The sequence below is a fragment of the Metopolophium dirhodum genome, chromosome 1 (assembly GCF_019925205.1).
Source record: "Metopolophium dirhodum isolate CAU chromosome 1, ASM1992520v1, whole genome shotgun sequence".
Taxonomy (NCBI): Eukaryota; Metazoa; Arthropoda; class Insecta; order Hemiptera; family Aphididae; genus Metopolophium; species Metopolophium dirhodum.
Genome location: NC_083560.1, coordinates 40,549,481 through 40,574,405, shown reverse-complemented (window position 1 = coordinate 40,574,405; position 24,925 = coordinate 40,549,481). Strand labels below are relative to the sequence as shown.

General features: G+C 28.9%; 2 protein-coding genes and 2 pseudogenes across 2 annotated transcripts; 1 reads left to right on the top strand and 3 right to left on the bottom strand.

Annotated features, from left to right (window-relative positions):
- Nucleotides 1–2,179: 2,179 nt before the first annotated feature.
- Nucleotides 2,180–2,731, bottom strand: LOC132938385 (protein FAM200A-like). The gene has a single exon (XM_061005182.1). It carries the CDS (start codon nucleotides 2,729–2,731, stop codon nucleotides 2,180–2,182), a length of 552 nt encoding a protein of 183 aa, XP_060861165.1.
- A 33-nt stretch (nucleotides 2,732–2,764) lies between these two features.
- Nucleotides 2,765–3,931, bottom strand: LOC132938375 (zinc finger BED domain-containing protein 5-like). The gene has a single exon (XM_061005171.1). It carries the CDS (start codon nucleotides 3,929–3,931, stop codon nucleotides 2,765–2,767), a length of 1,167 nt encoding a protein of 388 aa, XP_060861154.1.
- Nucleotides 3,932–7,761: 3,830 nt separating this feature from the next.
- LOC132938367 (uncharacterized) lies at nucleotides 7,762–8,396 on the top strand (annotated as a pseudogene).
- A 9,783-nt stretch (nucleotides 8,397–18,179) lies between these two features.
- Nucleotides 18,180–18,813, bottom strand: LOC132938360 (uncharacterized; annotated as a pseudogene).
- Between the last annotated feature and the right edge of the window lie 6,112 nt (nucleotides 18,814–24,925).

Genomic DNA, 24,925 nt, shown 5'->3' with positions numbered 1-24,925 from the left:
ACCTTACTTAAAAACGAATCCTTTTAATCAGGTATAAAAATATTTGGTATTTATCGTAAAATGCCGTAGATAGTAAAAAAAAATTAGAAGGTCTAAGTAAGAAAGTCGCATCTTACACTTACTAACATAAACGCCATAATTATATTTATAGATACATAGTCTTATAATAATATGTTAATGGTTATACATTAAGTTTGTAACGGTATAACTGTATAAATACAAAATATGGCACATTGGTATGATTTTTATTAAAAATCATAATATCAGAAAAACGAGAATTTTAGGTGATTAAAAATCAGTTGATGAAAGTTGATGAAAACTTGAATAGGCGTAATTAGTTGGTGACTGGGGGAGTGGGGATTTGCGCCCAATAATATATATCTAGCCTCCACAGAATAGGTACCTACCTACAGATACAAATTAAAAAGTAAGTCATATCAATATCAATTTTAACCAAGCATATTTTGGCAACAAGTTATTTTTCTTATCACCGAATATAATAACTTATAACGAGTTGATAAAATAATAAAATTAATTTAAGGTTTTATTTAATTTTGAAAAATTGTCTTTTTTCTATAACGAATTTTTATCTTTATATATATATATTATTAATATAACTATTAGAGCTACCAGTATCAATGAAAGTATATGCATCGACGTTGTTTACTTTTACTCTAATAATAGCAATAGACAATAGACCTGGTACAGTTGCAGTTAAACAAGCTAGAGTAACCGTGGACACAGATGCGTCATCGGATTTTGTTATTGATCTACATACCTTCAAAAAGTCAAGTCATAAATCAGTGTATTCATTTAATGTATTTAATTTTTGTACGCTGTGTTTTGATATTATATGTATCGCAGTTAAGTGAAATAGTGAGCGTATTATACTCGCATATATATAAAAGTTACATATTATATAAAACAATTCCACGTCGTCATGGACGAGAAGAAAATATTGGTCGACAGACTCGCCATTCACAATTAATCAAGCCGTTTAGGAGGAGTTCATTGAAATACTTGGTATAACTTTGATACCTTAGAGTTAAATTATAAAGTTACGTACAAACAGCACGGGGTCCGCGATCTACCACAGGTAGATTGCCTACCTGATAATATACTACTGCGAATCAGAATTTTTATTTTAAGGAACAGAAAAGCTAAGATAAATTTTGAACAACATAATCTGAATATTATATAACGAATTCATTAAAGTTTGAATCATTTAGAGTTGGTACATTTAACGGGAATCGAAGTGTACGAGATCAGCTAGTTTGTTATAGAAATTAAGACATTTTTTATATGTACCTATAAAAGTAATTATAATTTGATACCTTGGTACTTGTTACAAATATTTTATTATTTTTTATTTTTTATGAATCAAATATTTGTTGAATTCGTTGATTGTGTGATCTAAACGTTGTTTTTCTGCTAAGGCCATTTGATGGAAACGTCCTTTAGATGCCAGGTGTTTCAGATACTGTGTTTGAAGGAAAACGGTGACGGTGACCGGTAAAATCCGATCGTCTGTTTGGTCTTTCATATAGTTACGAATACACAAAACGTACGTAAAACGCTATTACCAATTCAAATAGTCAAATATCTACGTAACCTTATGGAAATCTGGCATCATTGCACTAAAATCTTAGGTACAAAACGTACGGAATCGGGTGCCTTAATGATCTGAGTTTTGAATAAATCCTTATCGTTTTTCGGAATCGGTTTTTATAAAGAAATCTTATCGATGATTCATTCCTTGAAATTGTACTAATATAATTAAAGATTTAAGCATATTTAAAAGATGACATTTACCATTCTCATATTTAAATGTCACTAGTTCGATAATTATTGTTTTTCTTAAATATGAATAGTAATGCTATGATAAAATGTTATGCATTTATCAATGTAATTATTAAAATTTTATTAAAACACAAAGTATCTATCACAGCGGTTCCCAACCTTTTTGAGACTATTACCCATAAGTCAGGTTAGCTATTAACATATACCCCCGACCCAAAAAAAAAGTTGAGTAAAAAAAAAAACAAAACAAAATATATATTATGATGATAATTATAATTTATTTTATTTTTTCAAACAAAGAAAATAAGAGTTTTTATTACGACTATGAACATTAATGAGACGGTTGATATTGCTTTTTTCTAACAATTTCTTTAATATTCTATTCAGTTTCGGCCAATGCACATCTTAGGTCGTGTTCCAAGTTTAATCGGTTTCTTGCTTTTGTTTTCATTGTTACCATTGTTGAAAATCCACTTTCACACCTGTACGTTGTGGAAAAAGGGATCAGTATTTTCAAGGCTTTTTCTGATAATAATGGATACTCGCCACCAATTTTTCGCCAAAATGTTGCTAGTAGTGTGTTATAAAAATCTATTTTCTGTGTGTTGTCTTCACGAAGTCCTAAAAATTGTGATTTGGTTTCAATTTCAGTATCTGGAAATACATTTTCATCCACTGAAAAGGGTCTTAGCACCCAAGCATTTACTTGACGATTTTTTAAATCTGGAAAATATTTACCGATTGAATCTACTACTGATAATAAGTGAAGAGCTATTTGGTCTGTGAATGAACATTTTTCATTTCTTTCGTCGAGCACCATTGTTAGTTCTGGGAACATTGAAATGTCCTCGACATCAATTCTGCGTTGGTAAAGTTGCAATTTACGAAGAAAACTAAAAACCTTATCTTGAGCAGTTAAAATATTCGTCATATTTCCTTGCAAACAGAGATTAAGTGTATTTATTTATCCGAAGAAATCCGCAAGATATGCCAGTTTAGAAATAAATACATTATCTGTTATTTGAGCGTGAAACTCTTTCTCCTTTACCTTCCCTGATTTTCTCCTTTCTAGAAATAAAGCAATTTCTTCTCGGAGCTCAAGCACTCGGTGCAACACCTTGCCTCTCGACAACCAACGTACCTCTGTGTGGAACAACAAGACGTCGAATTTTCCTCCCAGTTCATTACATAAGTCCTTAAAAATTCTTGTATTTGTCGCACTGCTTCGGATGTAGTTAACAATTTTCACTACACGAGTAAATGTGTCCATTAAATCAGGTGGAAGAGTTTTCATTGCCAAAGCATAACGGTGTATAATGCAGTGATTAAATAATGCAAATGAAGCAACTTCTTTCATTAATGTTTGGAAACCAGAATGAATGCCCAACATGGCTGGTGCTCCATCTGTACAGACACCTATTAACTTCGACCACTGCAGCTCATTTTCATCGACAAAATTTTTCACTGTCCGAAAAACATCTTCACTGCGTGTAGTAGTACTCAGTGATTCTGAGAATAAGTATTCTTCTTTTATGTCGTCACCCTTTATGTATCGAACATAGACAAGTAGCTGGGAACAAGATGCAACGTCGGTCGACTCATCTAACTGTAAGGCGAAGAAAGGACTTGACTTTATTTTATTGAGCACTGTGTCCAAAATATTTTTGCTCATATCCTCGATACGATTTTTGATAGTGTTGTTAGAAAGTGATATCTTATTTATCTTTTCAAAATGTTGCTCTCCAAGAACAAGTTTTACTGCATCTAGTATACACGGTTTGATAAGATTTTCTCCAATTGTATGAGGTTTCTTGTTTTTTGCGATTCGTAGAGCGATGCAATATGAAGCTTCAAGACCAGCTTCAGTTGACTGAAAAAAGTAACCGGATGAATCCATACGTGCATTTTTTAACGCATCTTCTTTACGTTTGAAAAATGCAATATCTTTTTCTGCAAACTGAGAATGACTTCTCTCAAAATGTTCTTTTAATTTGCTTGGTTTCATACTTTCAGTTGTGAGAGCTTTGTTGCACAGAACACATTGAGGCTTCTCGACACTTTTATCAACAAACTTAGTAAAACCCCATTGTAGAAAAGCTTCTTTGTATGACCGTTTTTTCCCTTGTGACATGGTTCCTGATTCAAAGGAAAATTATTAAAATCCAACATAAAAAAATATAAAATTATTTTACTCACCTACTTTTACTTCACGACAAAATAATCAGAAAATCGACAATACTGATCGATATTCAGTAGACGGCACAGACAAGTACACTAATGAACAAACAGTGAATGACTGACTGATGGTAAAAGATTAAAACCATTAAATTAAATATCGATATAATTTTATAATAATAGAATATAAAATGTGTAGACAATTGTACAACAAAAATAATTCCAGGAAATTCAATATAATGTAATATTCTAAGTATTATTTGAAGATAATAAAATTATCAGTGTCATTAGGACATAAAATAAGGTATTTCCCAAAACTATTAAAAACAATATTATATTATTACAATTTCATTTACAGTCATAATACACATGAGTAAATGGATAATAAGTACTTAAAATACAAGTTTAACTTTTACCCCCCAAAAAATCGTGTTTTTAAGACTTAGGGGTTGATAGATTCTATCATTATTAATATAACATTTAATTTTATGAAGAACAAAATTAATCCAAGCAATTACATCGAAAGACCAAAATAATTAAAATGTAACCAATAACAATGAAACATTTCATACATTTAAACTACAAAATTATTCTTAAACTTTAAATATTTCATCGTATATCTACAAATAAAAAAGAGTTTAAATAATATGTTGAAAATGTTATGGTATAGACAATTTGAAAATTTCAAGTATCGACTTTTATTTGTTTTTGTATAATATATATTATTGTTTTTACTAGTCATTAAGAATGACATTTTCAAAATATAGTTTTAGTTTTATGAACACCAAAACCTGTTTTTAAAAATAAAAAATTGTGCATATGTATTTTTAATGATTTTCAACTTCTATTGTAATAATATATCAGGAGACTTTCATTCAATTTTCAAGCTTTTTTACCCAACAAACAAACTTTAAAAAAAAAAAAAACTAAAAAAATTGAAAACTGATAATAATGTCCGTAAACAGCTCAAAAAGAGACGAATTATTTTCAAAATTTGATGGTGTATAGAAAATGAAAATATAAACATTCAGTAAAATGTTCTTGTATCTACAGTTATTCGTTTTTGAATAACAATAAAATAACAAAACCACTACATGAGAAGTCGAGTGAATATCCAATATGTAAAAATATAAATTTCAAACGCTTATAAAAATTAAATTTTATTTGTTTGTAGACATTTTTTTTTTTTTTTGATAAAGGTAGACAAATTTATGAGAAATCTTATATTACATTATCAAATCTTAAATATAAAAATAAAATATTTTATAAATTCTCATTTCAAAATAATTTGCTAATTTTCGTGACTTTTCCGTATTTTGTCAATATTTGAACTTTAAATGCTTATAAATAAAAACTGTGACTAAGGATTTTTATTATTTTTCAAATATCATTGTAAAAATATAGTAGAAGCCTTGTATTAAATTTTCAAGCTTTTTTATCTGACGAATAAAGTTTTATTGACATTCATAGAAAAAAATACTAATAAAATTGGAAACAGAAAATGTTCCTAAATAGTTCAAAACAAATCAAAATAGTTTGAAAATGTTATCTTACAATTTAACAAAAGGTTGTATAATATAACAAAATATATTATATGGTTCGGTAAATAAGTTTCATCATTACATACTCATATTAAATATATATAGCAATTTAAAACGAATTTATGAACTGTATGCTTATTATTAAGTCATAAAACAACTCTTAACAGATTGCGGTTTATGTGAAACTTTTTACTCATATCTACCGGCTACCATAATCCTAAAATAAAAGGCTAGCATTTTAGTCTATTGATTTAAGTAACTATATCTGTTTAGACGCTGTTCGAAAACTATGGTATGTGAGATTAACATTTTCATCAATATAGGACTTGGGTTTCTGGATAATTGTATTCAATAACATACGAAATTCACATTGACTTAATTTCAGAGGCGTCATTTAGGGTGGGGCAACTTGGGAATGTGCCCCAGTCTAGTATTTACATCAACATTAAGTCAGCACATTTACTATACCTCCCCCATCCTTAACCACTATGATAGTGCCATAGAGAATGCTATGAGAATCTAAGTGAAAAAAATGTTCGCCCACAGGGCCCACGATGTGGCAGAAGGATGCCAAGCCAACTTTTAAAAAATCACCTAGTCGTCTAAACTAGTTTCTATATAATTTTAAATTATATTATAATACACTTTGTATTATATTATTATATTATTTATTCATTTTTTTTTTTTTAGTTATTCATTTAAAACATTAAACAAAATTAAAAAATATAACTGTTGTAGTAATTATGAATTACATTTAAAAATTTGTATAAATCGTATTATATTATGTCGTATTAAAAACAACTGTCAACTATTGTACGTCACGTATTGAATAAAATATGTCGCCTAATTTACTAAACGAGAGGTGCCTGATATATTTTCTGTATTTCTACTGCTTTATATTGCTTATATCCGTTGAAAAGACGGTGTTGTAATTTTAATTAAAATATGTTTATCGATCAGTTGTTTTTATAAAGGATTATATCAATTTCGTTGATTAAAATTAATTCAATGTGAATTTCGTATGTTATTGAATACAATTATCCAGAAACCCAAGTCCAATCTTGATGAAAATGTTAATCTCACATATCATAGTTTTCAAGCAGCGTCTAATCAGTTATAGTTACTTACATCTGTAGACCAATATTCTAGCCTGTTATTTTATGATTATGGTTACCGGTAGATGAGTTAAAAGTTTCGCATAAATCAGGAATACCGCAATCTGTTAAGAGTTGTTTTATGAATTAATAATGTGCATACAGTTCATAAATTCGTTCCAAATTGCTATATTATATATATTTAATATGAGTTTCCAAATTGATGAAACTTATTAACCGGACCATAAAAAATATTTTGTTACATTATAAAACCTGTTGTTATAAGGGAATATACTATAATATGTCCTTTAAAAATTATTTTGTAGTTAAAAATGTATAAAATGTTCAACTTTTATAGCTCTGAATAGAATACTAACAACAAGGTTCCACATGAGTAGGTTAGGTTCCTGAGTAGGTGATTCTGTAACCAAAAAATCTCAAAAATATAAATCACGGTTTTTTTTATAGTTATTGTATTTTTAAATTCGGAGGAACCTACTTTTAAATAACCAAGTATAAGGATTTTAGTTATTTTGATGTAATTTTATAATATTAATTCACTGTAAATATACTGTATTGTAAAATTTAATCTTAATGTTTTAATTTACTTGTATTATAAATGTTTTCTTTACAATAAAATGTATTATGAAAAAAAAAAAAAAAAACTGTATTGATAATAAGTAATATCAATATAAATATAATATAAGATATCCAAACTGACAAACTGTCATCGCTCAGATTCGTTTATCGTATACAATGATTTATAATATCATTGATTTCAAATTTAAACCATCCATTATTTTACTGTGATCCACTTGAAACCTTTTTTACAGCAAAGTGACATCCACTTAACAATCATGATTTTTTTTTTATGGGTTTTTTTTTATGTAATGATTTGTTTGCATGATATCTTCTTAGTCTGATGTGTTTCCATTTATTGGCATCATTAAGTGCGTTGATGTCTGTGAATTTATGTAATTATATTGATTCAAGTTATAGAAATAAATTATTTTATGTATTTAATAACATATTTAAACTGCGTTTTAATTTTCTACACTGATGTATGTTCGTTATTGGTCCCAAAACATTTTAAGTATTTATAAATGTAGAAAGTAGAAATATAATATGTTACACGACTATAAAGTTATTTTATGAAAATAAGTGGAAATAAAACGTGGGAAAGCGCTAATAAAACATGCAAGGCCAAATTGGTCTTCAACAAAGACAAAACTTTACTACAAGAAAAATCAGTTTTGGATCATGATCATGAAGCATATTCTACAATTTAATGTCAAGCAGTAAGTAATAATATCAAACGAAAAATATCTGAAAGCAATATAAACAAAATGCCATCTAAAATAACAAGATTTGAACTTCGCAGTTTAGGAAACGATACACAATCACTGACCTATGATACTTCATATATTCGTAGAAATATATATAATAAAAAAAACCAAATACCACCCACCACTTACCAGGGATATTAATGAAGTACATGAAGTTCTAATAAATATGCATATTATGACTAACAAAAATGTAAACGTATTGCTAATAAATGATAAGAAAACAAATATAATTATATTTACATATCTCACAAATTTAAAATACTTATGTTCTATGGAAAAAAAAATTATGGACGGAACATTGGTAGTTATTACTAATTTATTAGCATACAAATAATCATAATAATATAATAATATAATATTATTATAAATCGACAAAATAACTTTGAACACAGGATAACGTGATTTATCTTTATCTTTGGCAGGATGAAAGACGGCTATGAATGTGAGCGTGTATAATATATTGTTTCATTGTTTATAATTTTTTATAACTTATAAAACAAGTTAACAGTTACATATTATATTGAATTGTTCCAAAAGTTGAAACGGCTATTTTTTTTAAATGAAACATTTACATTTTTCAATAACTAATTATATTTAACAAATAATAAGACCTAAATGTAATACCTTTATTATTAATAAACAATTTGCCTGTGAAATTTTATTAGATAATAGTTTATAACTATAAATACATTACATTAATTACAGCTTTACTTGTGTCATAGGAGGTAGATCGACATGCAATTACTCGTACAATGTGATGGCATGTCTGAAGAAGCAGCTAGATCTCGACAGGTCAACTTAAAACTCATAAGCGTTACATGGATTGCCCACGATTATATATATGTATATATTATATATTGTATATATATAGTCAATCAAAAAGCTAAAATATGATGCTATTTAAGTATAATTTGTTACATTTAGATTGATAATAATTGTCTCTAATTTAATTATTTTCTTACTAATAAAATATATCTAATAAAACTTTTATGAAATAATGTATGCATGTGAATGACTATATAAATTTACAAGCTATACGATTTATAATTGATCATGGTTCCAATCTTAAAAAATAATGCATATTATATTACCCAATAAACGTTAAGAATATTCCTATACCACACGGTTTATTGTAGCAACCATTGTTGTTGCCAATTTGCAACCGCATTGACGCAGTTTAACTGTGTGGCTCATTTCTAGTCGTTTTTGGAAGCCGGAATGATCACTTCATCGAGTTTACATATTAAGGTGTATACAACTTAAGACACATTTAAACTTTGCCCCATATTAAAATATGTCTGCATTTGCCACTAAAGTTACCATTTTAAATAATTAACTGCCTAAACTATACATTTCTTTTAGATGTTTGGTTGCAGACATAAAAACTGAAAAAAATTGTCATGAAAAATGTTATAAATTATTACATACTCTAAATGTGTAATGAAATGGTTATCGAGAATAGTTTTAATAGTGTTGTTTTATTATTAATAAAGATTTGTTCCTCTTCCTACTTACATAGAATTTAAAATACAAATATTTGTAATACTTTTTTTATTAAATAAAGCTTTATATAAAAAAATTGCTTTGAATTAACAATTTGAATATAACATTATAAATTATATATAAATAATAAAATAGTAATAAGTACCCACAATGTTATACATTTCTACTGCTATATATTACTAATATACCTACAATTGTATATTTTACTTATTAAACATAATATTGTTTATGAAGGTTATTGTTTTATACTTTATATTAATAAAAACGGAAACAATATCATTTATGGATAACACAATACGGAATTACAAAAGATGCACTATTTATAAATAGGAAAAAAATAAGAAATACATAATTACTCCGTGAGAAACACAAACACATGGCGAAGGAACAGTGATTTGTGATTAAACCCCATGTAATTAATCCACTGCTGCAGTGGGGTGGTGAACTAAACATTTTCCAGAGTCCAGTTACAATTATCCCAAGTATTTATGCATGTATTAATTTAATATAACAAGTTATATTTCAGATCGTTATTGACTACCTATTGAGAATATAAAATTAAATTTACTAGGGGACCCAATAGCTATCACCCACCCATCTATTTAAGAAAGCTGTCGCCTCTGAAATTACCGTTCGCCACGCCACTACACTGCTGCATAATTGACAAACAAGAGCTAACCCAATTCTGTAGCCTGTAAGAGTTCACAAAAGACATAACCTGCCCGAACGCCCAGAACCTATATTTATGAGAATTACACGGGTTCGAATGTCTTAGAAGTTAGAAGTCAGCGTAGCATCTAAGTGTCAAGCACATGAAATACAATAATAATTATATTTTTCAATAATACAATAATTCCATATTATAAATAGCAATGGCCTAACATATCTACAGTAGTACACTTTAAACTCTTGGGAATTCATTAATATACCTAGGTCGTTAAGCTATTGAGTATTCAGTGAATGGTATTGTTGCATGACGAGTTGCATGAACAATCACTAAACATTTATAGATTCAATAGTGGTCCCTTTAATGTGATTTAGTGGCCCATTATTGGTAAATTACATTTTATTGAACCATCAAATTATTTAATTGTTCATGCCAAATCGTCAAATCATATCATCACATCAGCCAAGAAATTGAACGGGGAATCAGCAGCATAGATATTATCTACCAAACCAGGGCATCAGCTTTACCGTAGGTAAACCGTTATGATCATTGTAATAAAATAAATACTTACCCTCGTTGAGTTCATATTCAGTTTCCAACATGTCCAAACTAAATGAGCAGTTATCGGAGGGCTATTGCGGACTCATGACGAGTTGCATGAAAATCTTTGTAAAGGGTAAACTCCGGATGTATTTATCAGATCTTCTGGAATATATTTTTTTTTAAACAAAAGAGTATATCACAGAAAGGTTTCCATAAAAAAAAATTTTAGAAAAATCTAGCGGAAAATTTGGAAATTTGGTTGTCAAAAATACAACAGTGACGCAACAGGTTAGGTTAGGAGTTAGGTTAGGATTTTGTATTAATTGATTATAATCGTAATTCACCATACGTAGAATACGACAAACTTGTAATAACTTTGGTACTTAAGAGTTAAATCATACAATCCGTGGGTTCGTGATACCTAACCTAACCGCAGGTAGATTGCCTAACTGATAATATACTGCTGTGAACCAGAATTTTTATTTCGGGCAATGGAAAAGTTAAGATTAATTTTGGACACCATACACCAAATATTAAATAACGCATTGATCAAAGTTTGAGTCGTATATAGTTTGTACATTTAACAGGTAAAGAAGTGAACGGGATCATCTAGTAACAATATAAAATATCCAGACTGACAAACCGTTTCCATTCAGAATCGTTTTTCCTATACAATGATAAGATATCATTTAATTCAAATTTAATACAATTCATTATACTGTGACCCACTTGTAACCTACTGTAGTAACAATTTCGACGTGTGACGATCGTGTGATTTTGGTTATGTGAACAGAACTGAATAATTAAGCGGTCCCCAACTAGCATAAGATATTCATGGTATATTCTATCAATCTTCCTTTTAATTATTTTATTCATAATACTGAAGAATATGAATAAAATATGCGATGGATCGTTTTTTAAGATTATTACAACTATAAATATTTTATTCCAAGTAAAGTAATATTCATAAAAGAATAATTATTGGAGAATAATCTATAGACATGATGTTACAGATAATAAATGAATATTAATTTTGTAATAATATATTCCCGATCAATTTATCATAATTTATTTTAGTCAAATGTATGAATATTCTTAGAGTGATAACTGTTTAATTCTTAATGAATATCTACTGAAAAATAATCTATAGATATGATGTTACAGATAATAAATGAATATTCATTATGTAATAATATTTTCCCGATCAATTTATCATAATTTATTTTAGTCAAATGTATGAATATTCTTAGAGTGATAACTTAATGTTTAATCTCCAGGATGTGTGTAGTCTCCATGGAGATAATATTGTAAGATGCATCTTACAATTATGTATATAAAACATAGCAAAGACTATTTTTCGTGAGAAAGAACCGAGAAGGCTACAGTCATAACTCATAATTAAGAAACAAAATTTTCACTACATAAATAGAAGAACTTTGGATGTAAAAATATCGTTTTTTCGTATGTGTGATATCAAAAAAATAAAAACCATATTTCACAGATAATATTGTTCTAAACTATATTGTATATTATAAATTTGGAGTCTTAACTATCACTACATGTCTATATCCTGAGTGGTTCTAATTTGCGCATAACAGTTTTTGCTATGATGTAGATTGTAGATTATTCTAATACGGTGACAACACATAATATGCAGGTGTCGGGTGTAGCGTCCTCTAAAATTTAGAGTCTAAATGAATATCTGCTGAAAAATAATCTATGGACATGCTGTTACAAATAATCAATGAATATTCAGCAAAACATAATATTATGTAGTATATTGCTCGCTCATGGTGACATGTACGTGCACGTGCGGGAGTCATTTCTTTACACTATAGTCACACAGTACAAGTACACATCACACTGTTATACTACATTCACGCGACACGACAAAGACACGCCCACTAAAGAAATTGCCTATATTCAACTTATTGAAAACAATCGACATTCGGCATACGGTATATCGTCAATAATATATAGAATTACGTCATGGGTTTTCTTAAGATAATTGTTTTCGATGTCTGCACTAATTGTCCGTTATACTAATCATTTATCAGACATTCTCACATTTCCAGAGTCTAGACTGCATAGAACTTACACGCGCTGCAGTGTACTTCTCAACGAAAAAGTTGTTGACTATTGTCAAGACTCGCGAATTTGTTACATACCTACGTTTACAAGTGCCCTGCATAGTGCATAGTTTTTGCAATAGATGTTAATAATTTGTGAGTGTAATATAATCGCGACCACGACTCGACTGTTTTTCTTTGATTAAATCAAATTATAATTCCTTAAAAACGTGTTAATTTGTTACATGAATATTATCTAATAATATTGTCAATATTATAATTATTATACTCGCGTATTATCGTGTTATAATTCGTGGTCCGGCGATCTGGCGGTTAGATTATGTTATGTTACTGTTAAAAATAATTAATACAAAATTAAACAATATAAATTACAATGAAATTCTAGCGATGGGTGCATATGTATGTGTGTGTTTATGTGTGTGTACCGGTCGGTGTCGGAGCTTACTCATATTGTCGCATCGGTGACAACGAGCATTTTCGGATAAATATGTTATTGCCAATAAAATAAAAAATGTAATGGACAAATTTTGGGGTCCTCTTTAAAAGAAATTTAATTATGGTATGAGTTTTGGGTAAACAATAATAAAAATAAAAACATAAAGAATGTAATTGTAACGAGTGAAGTTCTACTGTGTCCACGTATTACAGTATTTTCGGGAATGACCCTCCCCCACAGTTAAAAACCACTCAATGGCCTAAGTTCCTGGGTTAATAACCCCCCTCTCCAGCTATCTTGGTCTGGATCCGCTCACGGAAGTCTGTGACAAACAGGTATTATTAGTTGATATGGTCTGTAACAACGATCTGGCGAGCCAAGGTTTGAAAAATTAAATTAAATATTCCTCATAAATGGTTCATACTATAACTGAAAATGCCAAACTAATGTAGTTAAGCATAGTTCTAAAAAAAAATAAACACAGTCTTTGTTATGGACATTTTAGGTTCAAGTTTGGACGAAATTAGGTATTTTAGTGAAGAATAACAATGTCAGTTATATTTTGGAATTTAAATTATATTTTATGAATTTATTTTTTAGTAAAATTAATTAAGTACTTTAAGAGCAATGTACATTTATCATATTATTATAATGTGTCCGCCCGCGGCCGCCCGAGTTCCCGAAACGTCATGTCGTCATGGGCTTGTTCCGAGCTACAGATATAATTTAAACAAACCTATCTGTGATTATATAGGACTATAGGGCTTACTTATCTAGTGTGGTTTAGAAGTAGGTTTAGTAGAGTAACATTTACAAGTATAAGATAGGCTATAACTGTGACCTCAATGACGTCACACGCCTTTTTTTGATTCCTCATTACTCATTTAATAATGTGTGTATAAACGTTAAACCTTACCATTATTCTTAGAATTGAACATTCTTCCAATTAAAAAACTTAGTATTTTTTTTTTTGTGTTTCGGTGCTCTTTTAAAACAACAATAAAACCTCAATGACTGAATATAAATAAAACAGTTCTGAGAACTCAACGTTATAAATATCTTACCACTCCTGGTCGAGTATAGTATAATAATTTAATAATATAAATACATATTACAATATCTGGAATGGCATTACACACTATAACCCACTTAAACTGCATATAAATATTATTAATTATAGTGGTATATAATAATATTGATGATACAAGATGCTATTTCATTATATCATTTATTATAAACATTTAATCTAATAACAACTACGAAACATTACGTAAAATGTATATAACGATGCAAATTATCACATATTCATATTATTCATTCGTTATTATTTATTACTGTATAAGTTATAATTTAAAATTGCTATAAGCGTGGAGAATTTATTTGAAAGATATAATGATAGTCAACTTGAAATATTTACACCATGCAATAATATATAAAAATATTTTTTAATATGAATAAAAATTATACTAGCATCATTGGTGTTCAATAATAATTACTAAAACTTCAAACTAATAAACGGATGTGATAATTGATAGGGTACAATATATTATTGACGAAGACTAAAAAGTGTCCTCATTAATATTGAATATTTATTGAATTAATTATATTCAATGCACATATGTACCTATATTGCCTATACAATACGCCGTGCAACCAATTTGTTATTCAGAGTAGTGTACAAAATATATAATACGGTTAGATATCAGGGCTTGAAACCGGTCCCAGAATTTTGGGGAACCTATAATCGGTTACCGTTATTATAAACCTATTTTTACTCCTGGTTATTAGTTACCGGTTACCGTTACCTTCAACACTAGATCCAAGCAAAATTTCTTGCGTAAAAAATTAATATTCGTAGGTATGTAGGTACTATCATACAAAAACGAATTATAGATAGTAAGCGTTTTCTATAATATAGACACATACCAATGAGTAGTATGATAAAGTATTCATTTTTAGAGAAATTAATTTCAATTTTCTGATCGCAAAACTTTTTGCATTTCAATGACTTATCAACGAAAATTAATAAATAATATTATGTTCCCTTTTATATTATGGAATATTTCTCGGGAACTTAAATATATTTACACAAAAAAGTTGTTATATTTATTCTAATATAAATATAGTTAGGTACTTCCTATCATAGTAAGTTATTATCAATCAACTAAGTAAGTATATTCTCTGAAAATTATTTAATGCCAGTAAATAATTTAAATACATAGTATAATAATTGTTAATTTATTTTTTTTTCCTTTGATACAAAAATTCTGCATTGGTAATTTTCTTGATTTCTTATTTGACCAAAACCTCGAATGCATTTTGTATTGAGTTTAATAATAATTTTTCAATAAAAATAAATTATAATTGGTTTCAAATTTGAAGACGCTACCTCCTCACATTCACAGCTTAGGTATTAGAGGTGGATAATAAATAATAATTGAGTAAATATTATATACCTACAGACGTTATTGGAAAGGTCCCACCATTTGTTGAACCACCATTTATTTTATACGAATTTTTGAAAAAGTGCCACTAACTTCACACAAACCTCTCTGTCATCATGAATAAAATATTTAAAATAAAGTATATAGTTTTTAAATTTAATACCTAGAAGTTACAATAAGCCATCTACAATTATTCCTATTATTTAGGAAATACATAAATAAAATTTTAAACTGTCCGTAAATAAGTTTAAATTTTTTGAAAATTGTATAAAGTATAGAAAATGCTAATAGAAACCATCGAAAATCAGCGAATCCAAGTGAAAATCTCAGTGTGTATCTACGGCCATTTGTTTAATTAACATTTAGAGTTACACCAAAAACCAAAGTTCATTTTGTCGATTTTTCCGGTGTTTTTGAAAACTATAGTGAATTTTGAACTCCTGAATGCACCAATTAGATTCACTTTCCCATCCAGCAAGTTACTGTTGAAGAAAATCAAAGCTGTTTACTGCACCAAATCGTGATGACAGACACAAAAAAAAAATTTAAATTAAAATATTAAAAATAAATATCTATTCTCCGCTCAGAATCTACAAATAGCTAATAAAGTTTAGAATATAAGATTTACATCTTTAAAAAAAATCTATTTCTTATACATATTAATATAATTTATAATTTATTATTGAGTCTTGGTAATCAATGAAAAATAAATTAAATATTGTAGTGATAAGTGACAACACTGTCCACCTACTCGTGCCGCCGAAGCGACGTCTAGTATTAGTATTAGTATTAGTCTTTTGGTGTGTGTTGCCGTGCGTGTGTCAGGTCACTTCCCCGTCTGCCATTTCCCCGTCAGACATTTCCCCGTAGCCACTTCCCCGTAAGACATTTCCCCGTCCAATACGTTTCCCCGTACGACATTTCCCCGTCCATATTATATTATTTATAAAATCTTGAAAGAATAATATAAAAATTCCGATTCGTACTATCTATACATCACGTATACATATCGATATATCCCCGTCCATTAATCTAAATGAAATCGGCTTCAAATTGTATAGATATTTTTCGCTATCGGTGCAAACCCAAATAATACGCAGATAAACTAATAGTCAACACACATTGTAGATTGTCTGTAATATTATCTACGATTTATACGGTGACGACGAATATGATGACGGGCCTACAGTTGTAACCTCTAGTCGTCAATCCGCTTTTGATGTTCAATTAATTTTGTTTTACGCCGTTCGTGTTTGTCCGTTGTTTTGCTTATTGTTATAGTGCGTTATTTTAATTCACTTCATTAACAATTTTTACAATGTCTTTAAATTACGTGAAAAGTTCAAAAGGAAAAGACTTACTAGTGTACTCAGGATATATTTTTGAAAAAGATTATATAAAAAACAAAAAACTTATTGGAAATGTATAAAATACAATACTGATAAATGCCGTGGAAGGGCACATACTAAAAATAGTGAGGTTTCTTTTCATAAAGACGATCTGCATAATCATACGCCAAATAATGAGGACATTGGTGTTAAAAAATGTATTGCACAAATAAAAGAAATGTCGAATCAAATTGAGTCAACTCCACAACAAATTGTTGCTAAAATGTCATGTTCTTCTCAAGCAGTATCTGCCGCCTTACCAACAGTTAATGCAATGAAAAAAACCATTCAACGAATAAGGCATCGAAAAAATGCACCTCCAGCAAACCCGAGTATGTTATCAGAGTTAATTATTTTTGAACCATATAATATTACCTAGACAACGAGAAATTTCTTCTATACGATAGTGGCGTGGATGACAATAATAGATTATTATTATTTTCGACAAAAAATAATTTAAAGATTTTAGCGTCTGAGCAAAGTCATTGGTTTATAGATGGCACGTTTGAATCAGCACCACATTTGTTTACTCAAATTCTATCCATACATGCGATAAAATATAATGCGGTATTGCCATTAGTTTTTGTACTTTTACCTAACAAATCAAAAGAGAGTTATACTCGAGTTGCCCGTGAACTTTTGATTTTGGAAAAAAATTTAAGTCCGATTAGTATAATGACTGATTTTGAACATGGTCTAATTGAAGCATTTACTAATGTTTATACTGGTACACAAATGAGAGGCTGTTTTTTTCATTTTGGTCAATGTCTATAGCGAAAAATACAAAGCCTTCCAGAAATACGTAAAAAATATACGAATAATGCAGATTTTGCTTTGAAAATAAAGCAGCTAATGGCTTTAGCTTTTGTTCCTGTGTCAGATGTTGTTGAGAAATTCAACGAATTGATGTCTCAACTAAACTATTATCTAATAAAATTTCACAGGCAAATTGTTTATTAATAATAAAGGTATTACATTTAGGTCTTATTATTTGTTAAATATAATTAGTTATTGAAAAATGTAAATGTTTCATTTAAAAAAAATAGCCGTTTCAACTTTTGGAACAATTCAATATAATATGTAACTGTTAACTTGTTTTATAAGTTATAAAAAATTATAAACAATGAAACAATATATTATACACGCTCACATTCATAGCCGTCTTTCATCCTGCCAAAGATAAAGATAAATCACGTTATCCTGTGTTCAAAGTTATTTTGTCGATTTATAATAATATTATATTATTATATTATTATGATTATTTGTATGCTAATAAATTAGTAATAACTACCAATGTTCCGTCCATAATTTTTTTTTCCATAGAACATAAGTATTTTAAATTTGTGAGATATGTAAATATAATTATATTTGTTTTCTTATCATTTATTAGCAATACGTTTACATTTTTGTTAGTCATAATATGCATATTTATTAGAACTTCATGTACTTCATTAATATCCCTGGTAAGTGGTGGGTGGTATTTGGTTTTTTTATTATATATATTTCTACGAATATATGAAGTATCATAGGTCAGTGATTGTGTATCGTTTCCTAAACTGCGAAGTTCAAATCTTGTTATTTTAGATGGCATTTTGTTTATATTGCTTTCAGATATTTTTCGTTTGATATTATTACTTACTGCTTGACATTAAATTGTAGAATATGCTTCATGATCATGATCCAAAACTGATTTTTCTTGTAGTAAAGTTTTGTCTTTGTTGAAGACCAATTTGGCCTTGCATGTTTTATTAGCGCTTTCCCACGTTTTATTTCCACTTATTTTCATAAAATAACTTTATAGTCGTGTAACATATTATATTTCTACTTTCTACATTTATAAATACTTAAAATGTTTTGGGACCAATAACGAACATACATCAGTGTAGAAAATTAAAACGCAGTTTAAATATGTTATTAAATACATAAAATAATTTATTTCTATAACTTGAATCAATATAATTACATAAATTCACAGACATCAACGCACTTAATGATGCCAATAAATGGAAACACATCAGACTAAGAAGATATCATGCAAACAAATCATTACATAAAAAAAAACCCATAAAAAAAAAATCAATAAAAGTACCTAACAATAGTACCTCGCATCTGACATTAAAGAAAAAAAAAACCAAATAATGAGACCATCAATTATTTTTTTAATAACAAGGTAAAAAAAAATAGTTACACTATTAAGACCATCTCACGGCTGATATCAAAAGAAATGATACGAATAGTTATCACGTCATGACGTAATCGTCTACAATAACAAGGTAATTAAAACTGCACCTTCCAGACAAATTACATAGCCAGCATCCAGTTTCATACACGAAACTTAATATAATATTAACACATGAATATTAATAGGAAATATAAGCATATGGACCAATAGTACCTATCAAAAATCAAAAATATTAACTGACAAACTTAATTCCTTTATACATCACACCTCTTGCCATACAAAGCCACAAACATTACTTCAAGAGCCATTCAAACGAATCCATGTCAGCCAATGAATCGCAAAACAAGCACGCATGAATTAAGCCAAGTAGGTATTATGAACAAAAACCACACATTTCTCGAAAAAAATCACAAGCACATGAAATATGCGCTTACCTCAACAATAATATACAACCACCATAGATATTCGTCAACGCGCGAATATTAATACGAGCGGGTAAGAAGTGCGCCATACCTAAACTTCAAGACCAAGCGACCAGCACACGTGATCTTGTAACTTAATAATTTTTGTAATTTTGTTGATATTCAAAAAAATATTAACCATAGACATTTTGAACATTCCAACATTAGTATAATAATAATATAAATTAGCGTTTTCTACGAAATTAGAGGTACTCGTAATCTATTATAATGTATATGTTCGTAATCATAAACATCATTAAAGATATTTTCTAATAATATTATTATTCTTATCAATATTGTTATATTATATGAATATAACAATATTTTTATTGGAATGTAATGAACATGGACATTAATAATATATATTATAAATAATCTATTATACACAAATAGTATATAATTACAATTAAATAAATCACTATTATAATATTATTTTATATTACAGTTTATTGTTTATATTTTATAATTAAAAATTATTCATAATAGTTATATAAATAAATAGCTGTTTTCAGATTATATAAAAACGATTAGTTCGTCAATTTTTTCAATTTGTATACAATGAACGACAATAATAGTTAGTACATTTATAATATACCTACTATACTTAAACATACCTAAAGTATATGCAGCGCAATAAAATTGGTATACTGACCTAAAACATAAGGCGAACAATAAGTATACTGACTTACCATAAAATACAACGTATGTTTTAGGCGCAACTAGTCCATCATCCATGTCCAATTGGACAACGTAATAATAATAAGTATTCTATATTGTACGATTCGTCGTACATATTTTGTACCTATTTAATTAATATTAAACAGTTTAAACTTTAAAGTAGTCATAATTTTCTTATCATTTTTTTTACTGCAACGGATCATAAACAAATTTTTTATTCAACTCATTACTTGAGAATAAAACCTAGTTCGGCCATACGTTTATGTTGACCGTGTTAAGCTGAAAAGAAGTCATTGATGTTTATACTGACGATGATCGTTATTTAAAAATCGTTATCTTGCATGAATTTTAATTTATATGTTACGTTTGGTGATAATCATTTTGTCGTATTTTTATAATATTCTTGAATGTTGGTCACTGAATGATATTTTTATAAACGTATAATAAATACATAAGTGATATTATATTTCAGTGAGATAGCATTTAAATCTGAAATAAATATTTCATTATACCATCCGCACCCATATAGTGGCAAAAAACCTTGCCACGCATAGGTACACGTGTTGCTAACCAACCGTACCAACTAAACCAACCGTAACCCCTACAATAGCTAATGACCGTAGTTGCTGGGCTCTAGACCAATAAAAAATAAAAATAAAAAAATATTATATTTTTTCTAAATTATAATATATAATTGAAAAATTTGAAATACAAAAACACATCAGTCAGTATATTGATTAGTAATATCAAGAATACAATAAGTACCACGATGCATATTGCGAATGTTTAGGAAGGTTCTGTTTGAACTTTGACAATATTGTCATCATACTCTATAAATTAATGAAAATTGTTTTTTTTTATTCTGGTAGGTAATTACAATGTCTACGTACCTTATTTATACGGTTTTTAGAGGGTGAGCTGACGTCTCATTGAGCCGAAGGGTGTGGCCTCACACACCCCTAGGTGCAGGGTCTGTGGGATCGATGATCTAAATACTACGTCACCGATCAATAAGTTATCATTCATCTCAACAAGTCTCGTATTTATCACAAGTATTATTTTCAGCAATAAGTTATCATGACTGGTCGTGGCGAAGGAGGCAAAAGGTCCGGGAAAAGGATCGAGGTGCCAAACGTTTTTATAATTTTAAACAAAATGATCCTTTTTAGGGCCACTAAATCACTAAATCATATTTCTAGTTTTTACTACCAGCTGAGTGGAGAGTGACCAAATGTTATTTGTAATACATTATTAGGTAATAGATGTACCTACTCAGTGCTTTTTTACGTGCTGCCCCTTCAGGGAGTCACTATGTGGATGATTTGAAAATAATAGTAGTCAAATTAGATTTATAAATGCAGTGTTTTATTATAACAGAATGAAATGTATAATATCGTCGTGGTAATAGTAGTAGTAGTAGTCGTCCTGTATATGGCTAGTGGCGTGAAGTCGCTTCTGCGTTGCTGGCCCAGGTACATCTGTCTTTACTGTGTTCCCAGTCCTCCTATATGTCGGTTCCTTTGATGGATCCTGCGCATGGACAGGGCGTCCTTGAGGTGGATGTAGCTGGTTCAATAAGTTGTTATTCTCGCAACCGTCACCTCGTAATGATAACTTGTTGTTGGCCGCTCCTCTTGATTAGCTTGCCAAAATAGAATGTGGTTTCTAAGTTTGAGGTTACGCCTAAGAGACCATAACAACTCAAGGAGAACTGCCTCTGCGAGTAGAATAATACTTATACACTAACACGTGAATTGAGTACGTAAAGCTATTCATTTACAGCTCAAATGATGTAAGGGAGGGAGGGGGCACAGACCAATGCCCTAAATGTTTTTTATTAAAATGTGGATTTAAATTATTGTTAGTCAATAACATTTATATAATAAAATACATTATCAATGCGCAGTCAATTTGTTAAAAGGTCTATGGTTTGTTCTGTTTAGTTTTAACCATGGTCGACTTTGTTTATACCTTTGCCGCTATCTTAATCTAGTTATACTATCACGACTTACCACGAAGCTTAATCCGAATTCGCTGGTCACTGCTCGCGAGCTTGAAATCAAAGAGTTCTATGTGACAATATCAAAATTGTTCAGTAGAGCGTGCACCTGATAGTCCTGAAGAAAAGTAATACAACTTCTGCTAAAACTGTTGAGTCATGCTGGGCTTCATTTTCAGATAATGATCTAAAAAAGTTTTAGACTATTCTTTAAAAACATGTTAATAGTTTTACTAACCATGGGAAATATAACAAAAATTTACAAGTATAAATAGTAAATACCTTTCAAAATGAGTGGTGTTCAAATTATATTCACATAATATATCTAATTTTTTGTTAGAAGCTAATAGCTGATCATATTTTTAACAGTAATAGGTACAGTAATAGGTACCATAATTGTTGATAATGAAAAATGAATATCATTGGTTTTAAATTTTAATATATTTTAGTCATAGACTTGTTCATTGTTATTCCTTGGTACTGGCCAATGATTGTGAAAAATTATGGAACTACTTTTTACATTAATTGTATTTACAATTATATTTACCTATCTACAAACGCAGTAAAGCTCAGAAGTATAGTTATCTAAAGAGATTTGTTTCAAACAAATATGTCTAAACCTAGAACATTCAAGTCAAGAACGATTAAAGCTAGATGATACATTATTAAAGCTAGCTCAAAATGAAACGCATTCTGTTTCAAACAATATTTGGTAAGTCTTAAGAACATGCAACAAATGTAGCTATAAAGTAAGATACCTGACTAATTATTTATATTATTTACGTTTGTTTGACGTATATCAATAACAATGATGCATGAAAATTATTGTATGATTGAATGCACTTAGTTCCGATAAGACTTTTTGTTTCCAATAATTATTTGGTTTATTAGATAACACTTTTTGTTTTAAATATAAATTTAAAAACAAAATGTTCTATCGCTGTATCCAACACGTTGTTTGGATAAGGGTCACATAGAACCTTTTGTTTCTAGTAACTTTTTTAATAAGGGATGGATTAAATTGATTCCAAGACTAAAAAATAGAGAAAAATAATCTTTTACAGAACCGATAAAAAAACAATTTTATATATAGAACTCTTTGATTCCAAGCCCGCGTGCTGTACTGTGTTTACTAAGTGTACTATTTTGTGTCCGTGATTTATATTGTACATTTTATGATACACCTACATACTACTTCATTGTCGATTTGTAAGACTGGTTATTCATTTAAATGCGTAGTGAAATCATGCGGAGAAATGAAAACGCAAAAAGAAACTGTTAGTTTCTTTCTTTTGCCAAAGACCATGCTCGGTAAGTATTTTCTATTACATTGATGTTAAGTGTTAACTGTCAAACAAGTTAATGGTATTTGTCAAATATACAACATAATAATGTTACACAGTTACCAAATATTTTTAACCTTGTAAATAATAAGAGAGATTTACACAAATTAAAATAAAACATTGCACAATACATAATGTGTACCAAGTCAGTTGTGTTTTGTAGTATAAATAAACTATTTTTTTATTACACTTTTAGGTGTGAAATTTGGTTATAAAGCTGATATTCTATCAAAAAAAAAAAAAATGTGAAGTTGTATGGAAAACATCTCGAGAAAAATATGTTTCTAATGATTTGGAGAACAGGTTTCAGCAACATGCTATATCTACACTATTTCTAGGTATGTAAGAACTAATACATTCGACAGAAATAACTTTTAAGCCACCCTTTATTTTGTATTTGTATTCAGATTGAAAAGGTGATTGTGATGCTCACCAACGCCTTGAGAGCGGCTGTCTAGTGACACGGTTGGAATCTGCACCAATTAAACTAAAACAGTGTGGCTCAAACACTCAACTATATATTACTGATGATTCAGGTAAATGAATTTTTATATTTATTTTAAAATTTTGATAACTAGTTGAGTAAGTGTTGATATTAAAATAATTAAAAAGTGTATTAGTTTTATTTCTTCCTAATTAAAGGCATTTATATATCTGTTCCCACACAACAACATTGGAAATGTAAAAGACTACTGGCCTACAATTACAAAATACTCCACATTCATGAAAATTCAGAGGAGTAATTAGTATTTTTTTTGTCAAATACGGCTCTGGGTAGTGTCAAGTTTAAACTATTAAACTGATATCAATAGGTCTTATTTAGAGTTCTATACCCATAGAATATAATATTCAAAATTCTAATTTAAAACAGTACTTGTTTTTAATGTTTATTATAATTGGGCTCTTATATTTTATAAACAATCTAATTCATATTTTGTAAATTACTATTTTTAGTTTGCATTGAATTCAATCCAGATTATTACTGTTATTGTAGATTCCTATATTTTATTTCTTAATAATGGTGAAATCCTATTAAACTCAACAAGTTTGGAATATCTACATTTGATGATTTTAAGTCAATAAGGTATTGTACCATATAATTGACCCATTATAACAATACCAGCTATGTCATGAACTGTAAATTATAATTTATTACAGTTAAATTATTTATTTTTAAATATATATTATTATAAATTATAATCTATCACAAATTATGCCTAGTGTAGATAGATTCA